This window comes from Podarcis liolepis (genome assembly GCF_965112155.1).
Source record: "Podarcis liolepis genome assembly, chromosome: W".
Taxonomy (NCBI): domain Eukaryota; kingdom Metazoa; phylum Chordata; class Lepidosauria; order Squamata; family Lacertidae; genus Podarcis; species Podarcis liolepis.
Window position 1 is genome coordinate 18,110,574 of NC_139568.1, and position 14,410 is coordinate 18,124,983.

At 41.4% G+C, this 14,410-nt stretch overlaps 1 protein-coding gene and 1 pseudogene across 4 annotated transcripts in view; one reads left to right on the forward strand and one right to left on the reverse strand.

Moving 5' to 3' along the window:
• The window catches only part of LOC310697661 (UDP-N-acetylglucosamine--peptide N-acetylglucosaminyltransferase 110 kDa subunit-like), a 130,653-nt gene that overhangs the window by 56,642 nt on the left and 59,601 nt on the right, over window positions 1-14,410 (reverse strand). For all 3 annotated transcript variants that reach the window (XM_083484327.1, XM_083484326.1, XM_083484328.1), the window contains exons 6-9: window positions 12,101-12,180; window positions 5,750-5,945; window positions 1,906-2,046; window positions 431-531 (exon numbers count right to left, since the gene is read on the reverse strand). In XM_083484327.1, coding sequence (XP_083340453.1) covers window positions 431-531; window positions 1,906-2,046; window positions 5,750-5,945; window positions 12,101-12,180 — 518 coding nt within the window. The remainder of the gene's footprint in view (window positions 1-430; window positions 532-1,905; window positions 2,047-5,749; window positions 5,946-12,100; window positions 12,181-14,410) is intronic.
• Window positions 2,053-4,883, forward strand: LOC310697705 (U6 snRNA-associated Sm-like protein LSm5; annotated as a pseudogene). Its single transcript has one exon. The product of its transcript is annotated as a U6 snRNA-associated Sm-like protein LSm5 (transcript).

The following is a 14,410-nucleotide window of genomic DNA, read 5'->3' on the forward strand; positions in this document are numbered from 1 at the left end:
TGAACCTCCCCCATACGCTGTTTCATCTCCGCCTACAATTAGGCCCATTATGGTAGTATCATCTGTAAACTTAATAATTACTGTGGATGGATCAGATGATATGCAGTCATATGTGTACAATGAGTACAGGTAGGGATTTAGCACACATCCCTGTGGGGTGCCAGTGCTAAGCTTCAGGGGGGTAGCTGTAACAGTCCCAATCCTCACTGTTTGTGTCCAATCCCTCAAAAAGTCTTTATCCAGTCACAGATGGTAGAAGAAAGGTCCAGATCAGTCAGCTTCTTAATAAGAATATCTGGGAGGATGGTATTAAAAGCCGAGCTATAATTTATTATTTATACCCAGCCAGTCTGGGCTGCTTCCAGCAAAATGAAAATACAAAAAGGAGGAGCTCTTTCAATCTATTTTTCCCATGGCTTTGGAAGCTCACCTGATGGCCTCCTTGTAGTGCATAAGAGCCTCCTGGAGCTTTCCTTGCTGTTGCAAAACGCTGGCTAAATTCGAATGCGCAGCCGCAAATTCTGGGAAGACCTGCAGGGAAGAAGATCACTCTTAGTTCCCCCGAGAAGGCTGTACAGTGGACGCTCGGGTTGGGAACGTGATCCGTGTGGGATGCACGTTCGCAACCCGCAGCGGTGCGTCTGCACATGTGCAGGTTGTGATTTGACGCATCTGCGCATGCGCAATGCACGATTTAGAGCTTCTGAGCATGCGTGACTGCCAAAACCCGGAAGTAACCCGTTCCGGTACTTCCGGGTTTCGGCAGTCCGCAACCCGAAAAAATGCAACCTGAAGCATCTGTAACCCAAGGTATGACTGTATTCTAAAGAGACGGAGGCCGCTCTTTGAGGCTCAAAGGTTACGGGTGCGAAATAATTCCACCTTTCAAATGACTTGTAAAAATTATTAATAATAATAATTAGTGGCCTATGGACTGCCTTTTTAGCATGCAGAGGAAATACTGTTCGGAGATCAGACTGTCAAATGATCAATGCCATATTTTAAAAAGCCCTACTTTTAGGCTGAAACGTGGCGGGGGCTGGCCACGAAACAAATTCTCATTTGGAATGACTTGTAGTAGTAATAATAATAATAATAGGCCTATGGACTGCCTTTTTAGCATGCATAGGAAATCAGACTATCAAATGATCAATGCTGTATTTTAAAAAGCCCCTCTTTTAGGCCCAAAGGTTGCGGGGGCCGAGCGTGAAATTAATCACCATTTGGAATTAACTTGTAAAAATTATTATTATTATATAATAACCAATAATAATTAGGGACCTAATGGACTGCCTTTTTAGCGTGCATAGGAAATACTGTTAGGAGATCAAACTGTCAAATGATCAATGCCGTATTTTAAAGAGCCCCTCTTTTATGCTCAAACATGTCGGGGGCCGGCCGGCCGCAAAACAAATCGCCATTTGGAATAACTTGTAAAAATTAACAACAATAATAATAATAATAATAACAATAATAATTAGGGGCCTATGGACTGCCTTTTTAGCATGCACAGGAAATACTGTTAGAAAATAAGACTATCAGATGATCAAGCTCAGCTGACAAGGAGTGGCAAGTGTCCAGCTTTTATTTCAATTTCATCGCCTTGCTTTGTTTTTCTGATGAAAAAGCAGATTTTCAATGATTCTTGGAGGCCCATGACTATAAAAACAGGCACAGACCCTTTTCTTTCCCAAAGTGACTTATCGGGCCAAATGAACACCATGCTTTGTCGAACCTTAAAATGCTATTTCACTTTCAGTTCGTCACCATTATTTCCGTTATTGATCAAAAAAATCTGATTGGCGATTTGTAAAAAGCCCCAAACCAGGCATCCAGGGTATGCATGCCTAACCCTTGTGTGTCAATTATAATAATTATTATTGTTGTAATTCTCCACGCAGGTACCTCAAGAGCTTTCCGGTAGAGGCGGACAGCCTCCTCGATATTCCCTTGCTCTCGCTTGATGTTGGCCAGGTTATTAAGAGAATCCGCGTGAGTTGGGCATAGACGGAGAGCCGTGTTGTAGCATTCCTCGGCTTCGGCAACCTTTAAAACATAAAACAGAGTATGTACGCGAATTGTTTGCAGGCCATGTTGTAGCATTCCTCGACCTCAGCAACCTTCGAAACACAAAACTGAGTTTTTACACAAATATTAGGACGTGGTTCACAGGCGCCCAAAAGGCTGCGCTGCGATGACCCCGATTCATGTGCCAGCCTCTACGGCTGGATTTGTTTCAGGCAGCGGTGGCGAACCTATGGCTCAGCTGGGAAGCACAAAGCCTCCGAGAGATCCCCAGCCGGCTCCCGCTTGCTCGCAAGTAGGAACGGGCAGCTGGGGAATGCGTGAAGGAATCGTTCTTTGCGTCAGCCATCAGCCACAGCAATAAAACAACAATATGATATACCAGGCATGTCCAAAGTCAGTTTCGGGGGCCTAATTAAAAAATAATAATCAACAAATCCTAAAAAAAAAACCAGCTCAACAACTGTCCAGGTTGTCCTCACGCATGTTCACTTCATCAAATCTGACCCTCTTTGGAAAAAGTTTGGGCACCCCTGCGATATACAAAGAATAGAGATAAAAAGTCCATGGTGTAAAATACATTTTGGGGTTTTGACTCAAAAGTCAAATACTGGATCTTATTCTGATTGCCCCGGCTTAAAACCTTGCCACCTCTGCTGTCACCTGCTCCTCTTGATCTGCCAATCTGGCAGCGGTTGGGCGACCTGGAATGGACAAAAAAAGAGGGGTGATAATCTAATTCCTTTTTATAAAGGGCATGCACTGCCAATTCGGTCTGGCTGCGTCCGCAGGGACCGGAGCATTTTTCGGGTGGAATCTGTTGGCATCGTCCTTCGAGTTCAGCCCAGGGCGATACATTCAATCTTGCAAGAGTGAAAGCGCGTCTGTATTTTGGGATTGCTAGATTACGCCAATAGGGTGTCAGAGTCTCGAAATGGGAAGGGGAAACAGAGTCATACTGCAGGCAAAATTTCCTGATTGTGGCCAAGTTGTTCCGACGCTCGATACCATTGAGGCGCCGGCAAATTAGACCATTTGCTTTACTGACACCCAAAGTGAGTAGCTGTGGTGGTGATAAACCACCAGAGGGAAGTTTTCAATAGACGATTTGAGTCCAGGCGCTCTTGGGACAATCCTCCAGCTGTTCTGGGACTACAATGCCCACCATCCCTAGCTCAGAGGACCAGTGGTCAGGGATGATGGCCGCTGTAGTCCCAAAACAGCCGGAGGGCCAAGTTTGGCAACCAATGCTCAAGATCAGGTGTGGCCAAACTTGGCCCTCCAGCTGTTTTGGGACTACAACGTCCATCATCCCTAGCTAACAGGGCCAGTGGTCAGGGATGATGGGCATGTAGTCCCCCAACAGCTGGAGGGCCAAGTTTGCCTATGCCTGCACAAGAGTCTGTTTAGCCAAGGAGATGCAATTGGTGTCTATTGTGCCGGCAAAATGTGGGTGCCTTAGGAGGAGGTGTCACGAAAATGGGGGAATGTAAACCCGAGGGCTTGAGTGGCGAAAGGGGATTTCTTTTGTAAAGAGCGCTGCTTGTATGTCTCAGGTGCGAATTGCCACGACTGCTTTTCCTCCGTTGCTTCTTGGGGTGCCTGGTCCACTGTTAGAGGGGGTTCTGTAAGCAGCCTCAGCTGTTCTGTCATTCCACCACCTGGCCCTCCAGCTGTTTGGGGACTACAACTCCCACCATCCCCAGCTCACAGGACCAGTGGTCAGGGATGGTGGGCCTTGTAGTCCCCAAACAGCTGGAGGGACAAGTTGGGCCATGCCTGGTTTAGGCAGAGCCAAGAGTTAAGTGTCCTACGATCAGCTGGGGAGTGCGGAGCCTCCACTCTGCTCCTGAGAGATCCCTGCCTCCGCTCCTGCTTCCTCTCAAGTAGGAGCAGGGTTGGGCAGCGCGCCTGGCTGCCTTTGGGTGGTGCAGGGGCTCTCTGATGCAGCTTCCACCTACCACACCCTCAGCAACTATTCAGCCTGGCTGCCTTGCAAGGGCTCTGGTGCGTATGTGGGGGCTCCTTTAAACCTCCCCCTTGAGGGGAGCACAGCCACAACCCCCTCAATGGAAAGTGTGACGGAGCGTGCATCTCCCCAGCTGAGCTGCCCCAATCCAGCTCCTGTTCCCGTGCAAGCAGCAACGCTGCCAACAGAGCAGCCCAATCTCACTCCTACTTGCCTGCAAGCAGGAGGTGGATGGGGGGGTAGCAGTGACATCCCTTGCTGCTCGCTTGCCGCCTGGCCTGCCTTCCCTCCCTCTGTGGCACTCAAAACGGAAGTTATGCTGAGAACAGAGCACGTTCTGCTTCTGGAAAAAGTTCCAAAACTGGAACACTCCTTTCAGGCTTTGAAGTATCCGGGTTCCAAGTAGTTCAAGAACTAAGCTGTTTGAAAACTTAAGAGAATGGCGGACTCAATTAGTCCGGATTTGGGGCAAAATGGCAGCCAACGCAACTACCAACCCGTCTCAGCTTCTGCCTCTTGAGCTGGGGGACAAGTGCATAGGCTCACGAATTCACATCATGATGAAAAGTGATAAATTGTTGGCACACTCCTAGCATTCGAGGACTTTGTCAACATGGTATTGGAAGATGTTACAAAATTTGAGATCATCCCTAAGGATGAAGAATTACAAAGCTAGACCAGATTTTGCTAAATGGAAATAACATAACAATGCTGGTTCGCGGAGAAGGACCAGAAGTGTAATTAAAGTCATATGCCATCATTGAAAACTTCCTGTTAAATCTTCTGTAGGAATATACTGATGAAACTTGATGTGTTTTTAATTTATATTTTTTTACATTTATATAAAGGCAAATTTCCATTTCAGGAAATTTCTTTTCCAATTTGAACCGACTGGAACTGTATTTATCCTCCCCCCCCCCCCCGGAGCCTAAACATTTTTTTAAAGAAAAAAAGCGCTGAGTTATACCATAAAATTATATATCAATGGAAAGATAATCTAATGAAGAACGTTAGCACAGTAACTTTGATGAAGGGTTATTGATGACGACAGCAGTCATAAAGAAGAAATGTGAAACCCACAGAAAAAACGAGGTATACAGGTTCAATTGACATGTTGGCACTTCAATCAATCAGTGGGTTTTGGGTTGTGGTTTGGGCGCTCGATCTCTAAAACAGTGGTGTCCAAACTTTTTTCAAAGTTGGCCAGATTTGATGAAGTGAAGGGCCGTAAGGGCCAACCAAAGTTGTTAACCTTTTTTTTGGAATTGAAGTTGTTGAGGTTTTTGTTATGGTTTTACCCCAAATTGTTGAGCTTTTCTTTAGGGTTGAAGTTGTTGAGATTTTTAAAGGGTTGAACTTGTTGAGGTGTTTTTAGGATTTTACCCTAGGAAATAAACTGCCACAGGGGCTGGATTAAACTGACTGGCGGGCCGGATTAGGCCCCCCCCAACGGACTTTGGACATGCCTGCGCTAAGAGGATTGTGATTGCTTAAGTAAACCAGGGAGTGGGAACGGCGGGAGGAAGTAGACACTCGGTATGAGCAAAGTTGTATGTGATTATGTGATTTGATATGAACGTGACAAAGGGAACATATGAAAATTGAATCAAAATTATATTAAAAAATAAAAGAGGACTTCTTTTAAGTACTGTTCCCCAAGTCCCTCCCTCCAAAGCCCAATTTTGAGATCACCATCCTCCGTAAGGGTTTATTCAGCAAACCCTCCGACATACAGAAAGCAGAAGGGTTTCTTACGCTGCCTTTTTCTTTGAGTGCGTTGGCCAGGTTGCAGTAGGCGTCGGGGAAGTGGGGCTGGAGCTCAATGGCCCGCTTGTAGGTATCGATTGCCAGGTCGATCAGCCCCTGTTCGTAATACACACAGGCCAGGTTGCCATGGACGACGGCGTGGTTGGGGCTCAGGCTCAGGGCCCGTAGATAGGCTGCCACGGCTCTGAAATGAGAGCAAGGAGTGGTTCAGTTTCATTATCATCAGGGTGGATAAAAATCCAAAAAAAAATGCTTTGGGAGGGCTATTAAGAGGATGCCAGCGAGGGTGAACCTTTCTGTAAAAAAGACAGGGGAACCTTTGTTTTTGACAGAACGGTAAAAACACTGTGCCATATTGTTATTCCTTTAGTGAAATAAATTGTTTAAATGGTTCTGAAGGAAATGATTCTTTTTCTCCTTCCAGTCAAGTACAGCAGAAAAGTGGTCCAAACAGAAACAGTTAACTTATTAAACCTCACCGTCATTTCATCAGTACAGGTCTATACATTTCTAATAAGTCTATGCATTTCTGAAAACTCGTTACTCCAAAAAGGAAACCTTCCTCTGCTTGTCCATATTAAGAGGATGCCAGCAAGGCTGAACCATTCTGTAGAAAAGGGATTTGATTATTCCGATAAGGAAACCTTCCTTTATTAGTTAAATAAATTGTTCAAATTGTTATGAAGGAAAGGACTTTCAATCAAGTGCAGCAGAAAAGTTGTCCAAACAGAAACTGTTCACTTATTAAACCTCACCATCAGTTCTGTGTTGACTGCCCGTTCTGCTGGAAGGGTGAGCTCTTTCGCTTGAAAGAGCACCGGTGCTTTGAAGGTTGGGGAACCCGCTAGAGCGACACGGTACCTCTTAAAAACCTCGGATTGAGCATTCCAAGGACTTGGTATTCCTGCGGGTGCCTGGAATGACTCCCTCGCCCCCCGGTAAGCTCTTGATAAGGGCTCTGAGAGCGGGTGGGGTTGGAGACGGAGCCACTTGGGAATAGACTCGCTTCCTTCATCACATGAAGCTCCGAGTCCGGCGATCGTGAGTGGCCAATTTCTTCAAGCAACTTTGATTGGAAAAGAGTAATAAATTAAAAATTTGGATATTTATTTGGAAAGGACAGGGGCTTAAAAAAATGGAGGTCAGTCCCTTCCTCTGATTAAGAGACAAAACAGCTACATCAGCTGAAGCAGAGATCTAAAATTTACGACTTTCTAAAGACTTTCAAATTAATCTCTGTATCCCTCCTACTAGCAGGGGGAAGGGGGATATACTTTTCAGACTCTTTTAATCCTTGCAGACAGTTTGGATTTACGAGGTATTTTCTTTGTGGAAGCGGACTACCCGGTCGGGAAGACTAGACTTCATTATGACGTTGTAAAGAAAAGGACACTTTCAACTTTCGTTTTCCTACTTGGGGGGGAAAAAAGTAACTGCAGCTGCCCGAACTCAAAGGTTTTTCTTTTCCCTTTCTCTTTTAAACAGTACCCCTACCCCCAAATATAAATTGTAAACTGGGACTGTGTTATTAACTTCTGGGGAATTAAGAAAGGATTACAAGTTAGAGAGACTGTTGACTTTTATATTAAGACTGGTGAAGAGGCTTGAGAAGAGAAACTGTCTGTCTCCTTATCTCCCCTTTGTTTGAGACTGACCTTGAACAAAAGAATTGCAAGTTATGGATGGGGGAGAGAAAGGAGAGAGAGGACAAAGAAAGCAAAAACTAAACCAAGAAGGGACTCTAAGTCACCAGCTTTTGAGGAGTCTGTGTTGCAATTGCTTCAGGAAATTAAAACATAAGTAAGAGGAAATCAAAAGTCTATATAGGAATTAAAAAGTGACTTTGCTCAATTAAGACAAGATTTGACGCAAGTTAATTCAGATGTATCAGCACATGAGTCAAGACTGGCGCATTTGGAAACTGTGAGAATTGCTGATTTAGAGGCAATTCAGCGACAATCTCAAATTTCAATTGCGTCTCTCCAGCTAAAACAGAGGGAATGTAATCTGAGATTGAGGGGCATACCCCAGAAAGAGCGGGATAATTTGAAGGATTGGTTAACTGAAGAATTTGCAGCGTATTGGGGCCTCTCAAAAGAAGAATTAAATTCCTGGATTGATAAAGCCTACAGATTTGGACCTAAAAAAGATACTAAGATCACACATGACTGTATGGTGATTTTAAAAACCAAAGAGCAGAGAGATATTATTTTAGGCCACCATTACAAAAAAAGTTTAAAGATAGATGAGAACGGAATAATTCTGTTTAAAGACATTCCGACATACTTTTTGGCCCTGAGAAATAACTATACGGATTTGGCCAGTGCCCTAAGAAGAACATTTTCTTCAGGTGGGAGTTCCCAGAAGGATTATCTTTTAAATTTCAATGAAGGAAACAAAGAATAACAACTGTCGGAGAGAAAGAAAGATTTTTGGAGAAAAACGCAAAAGAGCATGGACTGGAAAGTTCTCCTTCATTAGGGGCAGGGGCAGTGGGCCCCTAACAAATCAGGATGTCTTTGAAAATCTACTCCTGGAATGTGAATGGTCTAAATTCGCGATTTAAGAGGAATCAAGTTTATCACGTACTGGCAAGACAGAATTTGGACATAATTTGTCTACAAGAAACACATGTTACAAGACTTCATAGGAAAATTCTCCAAAATAAGAAACTTGGGCAGGAATTTATTTCATCCGACAAAGTGAAAAAAAGAGGTGTGGTTTTTTTATGTTAAAGAAAAATGGAACCCCAAATTGTTGTTTAAAGATGAGGAAGGGAGGTACATTGCAGTTGAAATTACGGCACAAGGCGATAAATTTCTTTTGCTGGAAAAATCCAAGTTCCGGCAGACTACCAAAGATTTTCTTTGATATGACTGATAAATACGATTTGTCGGACATATGGAGGCTACAAAATCCAATGAAGAGAGATTTCACTTTTTTCTCAAATTCAAATCAATCTTTCTCGAGAACTGACTATTTATGGATATCCAGAGATTTGGTTCCTTAGGTTACTAAAACAGAAATTTGCCCTAAGACTTGCTCAGATCATAATGCAGTGGTTTTGGAGATGAAATTATACCTGCAGGGTTCCTTTAGATGGAGGATGAATGATGAGTTGTTGAGGAATGAACAGATGATTAGCAAAGCCCAAAAGACTCTAAAAGATTATTTTGAACTAAATATGAACACAGAGGTTGAAACAAGAGTCATTTGGGATGCAAGCAAGGCAGTAATGAGAGGTTTCCTCATACAACAGAACTCGATAAGGAAAAAGATACAGAATGAGAAAAAAGATAAAATTCTGTCTCAAATAAAAGACAAAGAGAAGAGTTTAAGATTAATGCCAAAGAGTCAACAGATTCCAAAAGAAATTAAAGCATTGCAGATTCAATTTTCTCAAATTATTAACCAGGAAATAGAATGGAAAATTAAAATGATGAAACAGAGAAACTTTGAATCTGCGAATAAATGTGGGAAATTGTTGGCTTGGCAATTAAAAAAGAGACAGAAGCAAGGTACTATTACAAACATTGTATCTAATGGAAAATCTATGGAAAACCCTGCAGATATAAGGAAATGTTTTCAGAAATACTTTAAACAGCTGTATAAAAAAGGTAAAGAAGATAAGGATAAAATTGAGCAATTTCTTGCGGCGAATGAAATGCAGAAAATTCCCGAGGATAAAAGGTTCCTACTAAATGGCATGATTACAAGACAGGAGGTTGAGATGGCAATAAATAAGATGCAGTTAGGCAAAGCCCCGGGACCGGATGGTCTTTCTGCAAAATATTATAAAATATTGAAAGATTGGCTAATTCAACCGTTGGCAGATGTGTGTAATAAGATTTTAAGAGGGGACAAAGCTCCCGAAACCTGGAAAGATGCATTTATCACTCTGATTCCAAAAATAGATCAAGATAGATCTGATGTAAAAAATTATACACCAATCTCATTACTTAATGTAGACTATAAAATCTTCGCAAACATTTTGGCCAATAGATTAAAAAAGGTTCTATCAAATTATATACATAAGGACCAGGCAGGATTTCTGCCTGGGAGACATATGAAACGTAACTTTAGAAATATAATTGATATAATAGAAAGGTTGGAAGCAAAAATAAATTGTAAAGCAATGTTAATATTTATTGATGCTGAAAAGGCCTTTGATAATGTTTCTTGGTTATTTATGATGAAAAACCTAGAAAGAATTGAGGTTGGCCAGGAATTTTTAAATGGTATCAATGCAATCTATTTTGAACAAAAAGCAAAAATCATAGTTAATAATGTGGTCTCAGAGGAAATCAGAATTGAGAAAGGAACCAGGCAAGGGTGCCCACTTTCCCCTCTGCTATTTATTTCTGTTCTGGAGGTTTTGCTAAACATGTTGAGGAAAGAGGAGGAGGTTAAAGGCATTGTAGTGGGATCCAAGCAATATAAATTAAAAGCCTTTGCTGATGACTTGGTTTTAACTTTACAAGATCCAGAAACCAGTGCAGTAAAAGCACTGGAGCTGATTCAAGAGTTTGGGCAGATAGCAGGATTTAAATTAAACAAGAGCAAAACCAAAGTTTTAGGAAAAAAACTTAGATAATGAGGAAAGAAAAAACCTTTTTGAAAGGACAGGCCTTGTTTCTGTGAAAAAAAGTTAAATATTTGGGTGTGAACTTATCGGTAAAGAATTTGAATCTTTATAAAGATAACTATGAAAAATTATGGAATGAAATCAAGAGAGATCTTGAGATATGGTCAAAACTAAAACTTTCATTGATGGGCCGAATATCGGTGGTTAAGATGAATGTATTGCCGAAGATGCTGTTTTTATTTGAAGTTTTACCAATCATTGATAATGTTAAATGTTTTAAAGAATGGCAGAAGGCATTGTCTAAATTTATCTGGCAGGGGGAAAAACCTAGAATTAAATATAAATTACTTACAGATATAAAAGAGAGAGGGGGCTTTTCCCTACCAGATTTGAAGATACACTTTGAAGCTGCCGCATTCTGCTGGATCAAGGATTGGATTCAATTAGAGAATGATGATGCGCTAGACTTGGAGGGATTGGATAATCGTTTTGGATGGCATGCATATCTATGGTATGACAAGGTAAAGGCCTACAGTGGTTTTAAGAATCATGTTAATTAGAAAGTCATTATACAGTGTACGGACTAGATACAAAGATCTCTTAGTAAGAAAAACACCAAAAAGGATTTCACCAATGGAAGCACAGGCCCAGAAAAAGTTAAATATGGAAAACAAATGGTTGAGGTATTCAGATTTGTTGTTAGAGAATCAGGAAGGTTTTAAATTAAAACCATTTGAACAAATGAAAGATAAAGTGAATTGGTTACAATATTATCAAATTAACGAATTATATAAGATGGATAAGAGAAATGGTTTTGCAACAGAAAAAACCAAATTGGAAACGGAGTTGTTAGATACTAATGATAAGAATGTGTCTAAAATGTACAGTTTGTTGTTGGAGTGGCACACAAAGGATGACCAAGTTAAATCGGTTATGATTGATTGGGCAAGGGATGTGGGACATAACATAATGATGGAGGATTGGGAGAAGCTATGGAGGAAAGGGGTGAAGTTCACTGCATGTACTTTGTTAAAGGAAAACATTATGAAGATGATGTATAGATGGTACTTGACCCCTGTAAAACTAGCAAAGATTTATCACAAAAGTGATAACTTTTGTTGGAAATGTAAAGAAAAAGAAGGTACTTTTTTCCATATGTGGTGGATTTGTCCCAAGGTGAAAGACTTCTGGGAGAAGATTTATAACAAACTGAAAAAAATGTTGAAATATACATTTATTAAGAAACCAGAGGCCTTTCTCCTTGGAATAACAGGTTTAGAATTGCCCAAGAAAGATGTTAAATTGTTCAAATTGTTATGAAGGAAAGGACTTCCAATCAAGTGCAGCAGAAAAGTTGTCCAAACAGAAACTGTTCACTTATTAAACCTCACCATCATTTCATCATTATCTGTCTATGTATTTCTAAGAGTAGAACCAAAAAGGAAACCTTCCTCTGCTTGTCCATATTAAGAGGATGCCAGCAAGGTTGAACCTTTCTGTAAAAAGAGGTTTTAAAACAAGTCTTACGGATTAGGGATTTAAATTGTGAGTTAAATCAATTTGATTTAAATCAAATCCACCCTCTAAGGCAACAAGGGATTGAACACATATCCCCACTGGCAATGGGAGTTAGTTTGGGTATGGGTGCAACCACTAAACTGAGAATATAATACGTAATGTGATTATACGTAAAACCAATAAAAACCATTTATATAAAAAAAGAGAGAATATAAACTATACGCCTATTTGCTTACCTGTCAAATATACGCGCCTCCTTCAAGACGTTCCCCAGATTAATGTAAGCGTCCAGGAAGTTGGGATCCAGGGTCACCGCCTGAGAATATTTAAGACAATTGATTTTTGTTACTAATGTAACAGCATGGTTACTTTTAAATAAGTGGGTCAATCCTACCTACCTACATTAATTTACCTAATCTACCTACCTACCTAATCTATATATCTACCTACCTACCTAATCTAATCTACCTACCATTAAACCTACTGACCTATCTACCTACCTTCCTATTTACCTACCTAGCTACCTAATCTATCTACCAATCTACTGTACCTACCCTACCTACCTACCTACCTACCTTATCTACCTACCTACCATCTAATCCAGGCATGGCAAACTTGGCCCTCCAGCTGTTTGGAGACTACAACTCCCATCATCCCTAGCTAACATCCCTGATCCCTAGTGGTCAGGGATGATGGGAATTGTAGTCCCAAAACACCTGGAGGGCTGAGTTTGGCCATGCCTGAATCTACCTACCTACCCTATCTATCCAATCTACCTATCTAATCTATCTACCTAATCTATCCATGTACCTACCTATCTAATCTACCTACCTACCCTATCTAATCTATCTACCTAATCTACCTACCTACCTATCATCTATCTAACCTATCTATGCAGGGAATATCAACTGTATGAGAAATCACTAATGGTACCAACAGGACGCTGGAGGCCCATTGCAGTAGAAGAAATGCCTCCAATTTTAATACAAAAAAGAATGGGAAATGTTTATTGCATATGGACAAAAGCAGTGTATACAAGTTAATACATTAGCAGGATTTTTAAAAAAACCAGCTGTAATGTTATAGGCAATGATTAAATTTGGAGGTAATTAGACCTGAAGATTAAATTGACATGCATGAATGAAGATAATTCAAAGGAATCAGGGGAGGAAGGGTAGGGAAGTCAAATAATCCCATAATGTGGGATTAACATTAATTGTATAGACAATTTAAAAAAAACAACACTTTAATGTAATGATTTGGTTTCTTGTGAAATTTTATATATATATATATATATATATATGCAGGTTTTGGTGTCTTCGGGTGTCTTCCCGTGTAAGAGTTGGGGTGTCTAGGCGACGTTTCGACGAGGTCTCACTCGTCATCTTCAGGCTGGTGCTTACGGCTTCTTGTTACTGGAACAGAGCAGGATCTCAGTGTTTGAGTTCCTATAAATACTGTTGAGGGGGTGTGGTGTATTCTGGGCAGAGAGGAAGTTCCCAGGATAGTGTGACTTTTCTTCTTTTGTTCCTTAATTACTAGAGGGATATCTTGAGTGATTTCTTGAGTGATATTCTGAGTACCACTTAGGAGGGTCATTAAGAGTGGATTAGTTGCTAAGGCTTTCGTGTCTTGACCTCTTGAGCTTGTGAAGAGTTTTTCTGAGAAGATGGCTGTACTGCACTTATTTGTGCTCTGGCTTGGCTTCGTGTATAGGGGCGAGCTGTGGTTTTGTGCCCTGTGCCAGTCAGATCTGTGTAGGGATTGCAGGGGGGTGTAGCATCCTGAGGTGCCACTATGGTTTGGCTACTGGATGGTGTCTGTAATTTATCTGTGGAGAGGGTCTGGGTTTGGGTCTGGTGTGGTTGATTGGTGATGGCGTTCTGTGTGCCTCTGGTTCTGGTGTCGGTTTTTGTGGGGAGGGCTAATTTCCAGATGTCTGGCAGGCGGGACGTGTCGTCACGCTTGTTCATGTTGTGAGGGTGTTTCTCTATCTCGATGGCTTCCATGATTATTCTCTTGTGGTGATGTTCCATGTTAAAGAGCAATTTGGAATCTGCAAAATTAATTTCGTGTCCTGTTTCTTTCATGTGTTGGAAAAGAGAGGAAGTTTTTTCTTCTTTTTTGACGGCATTCTTGTGTTCTGCGATACGTGCATTTATTCGTCTGTTTGTTTGTCCAATGTACGTGGCTGGGCAGACTTTGCAGGGTATTTCATAGACCCCTTGGTTTTCCAACTGGATTTTATCTTTGGGGTTTCTGAGGATATTGGCTATTTTTTGGTTGGTGCAAAAGGCTGTTTTGATATTGTGTTTATGGAGGATTTTGCTAATTTTATCTGTAGTGCCCTTGATATAAGGAAGGAGGGCCATGCCATTGTTTTCTTCTGTGTCTTGGTTTTTGGGGGGTGTTTCTTTTTGGATTAGCTTCGTAACCCTGTTTTGCTGGTATCCATTGGCGATTAACACATTTGAGAGATTCTGTAACTCAGTTGTCAAGTGGTCTTTGTCAGCCAGGCGTTTGGTTCTGGAGATGAGAGTCTTGGC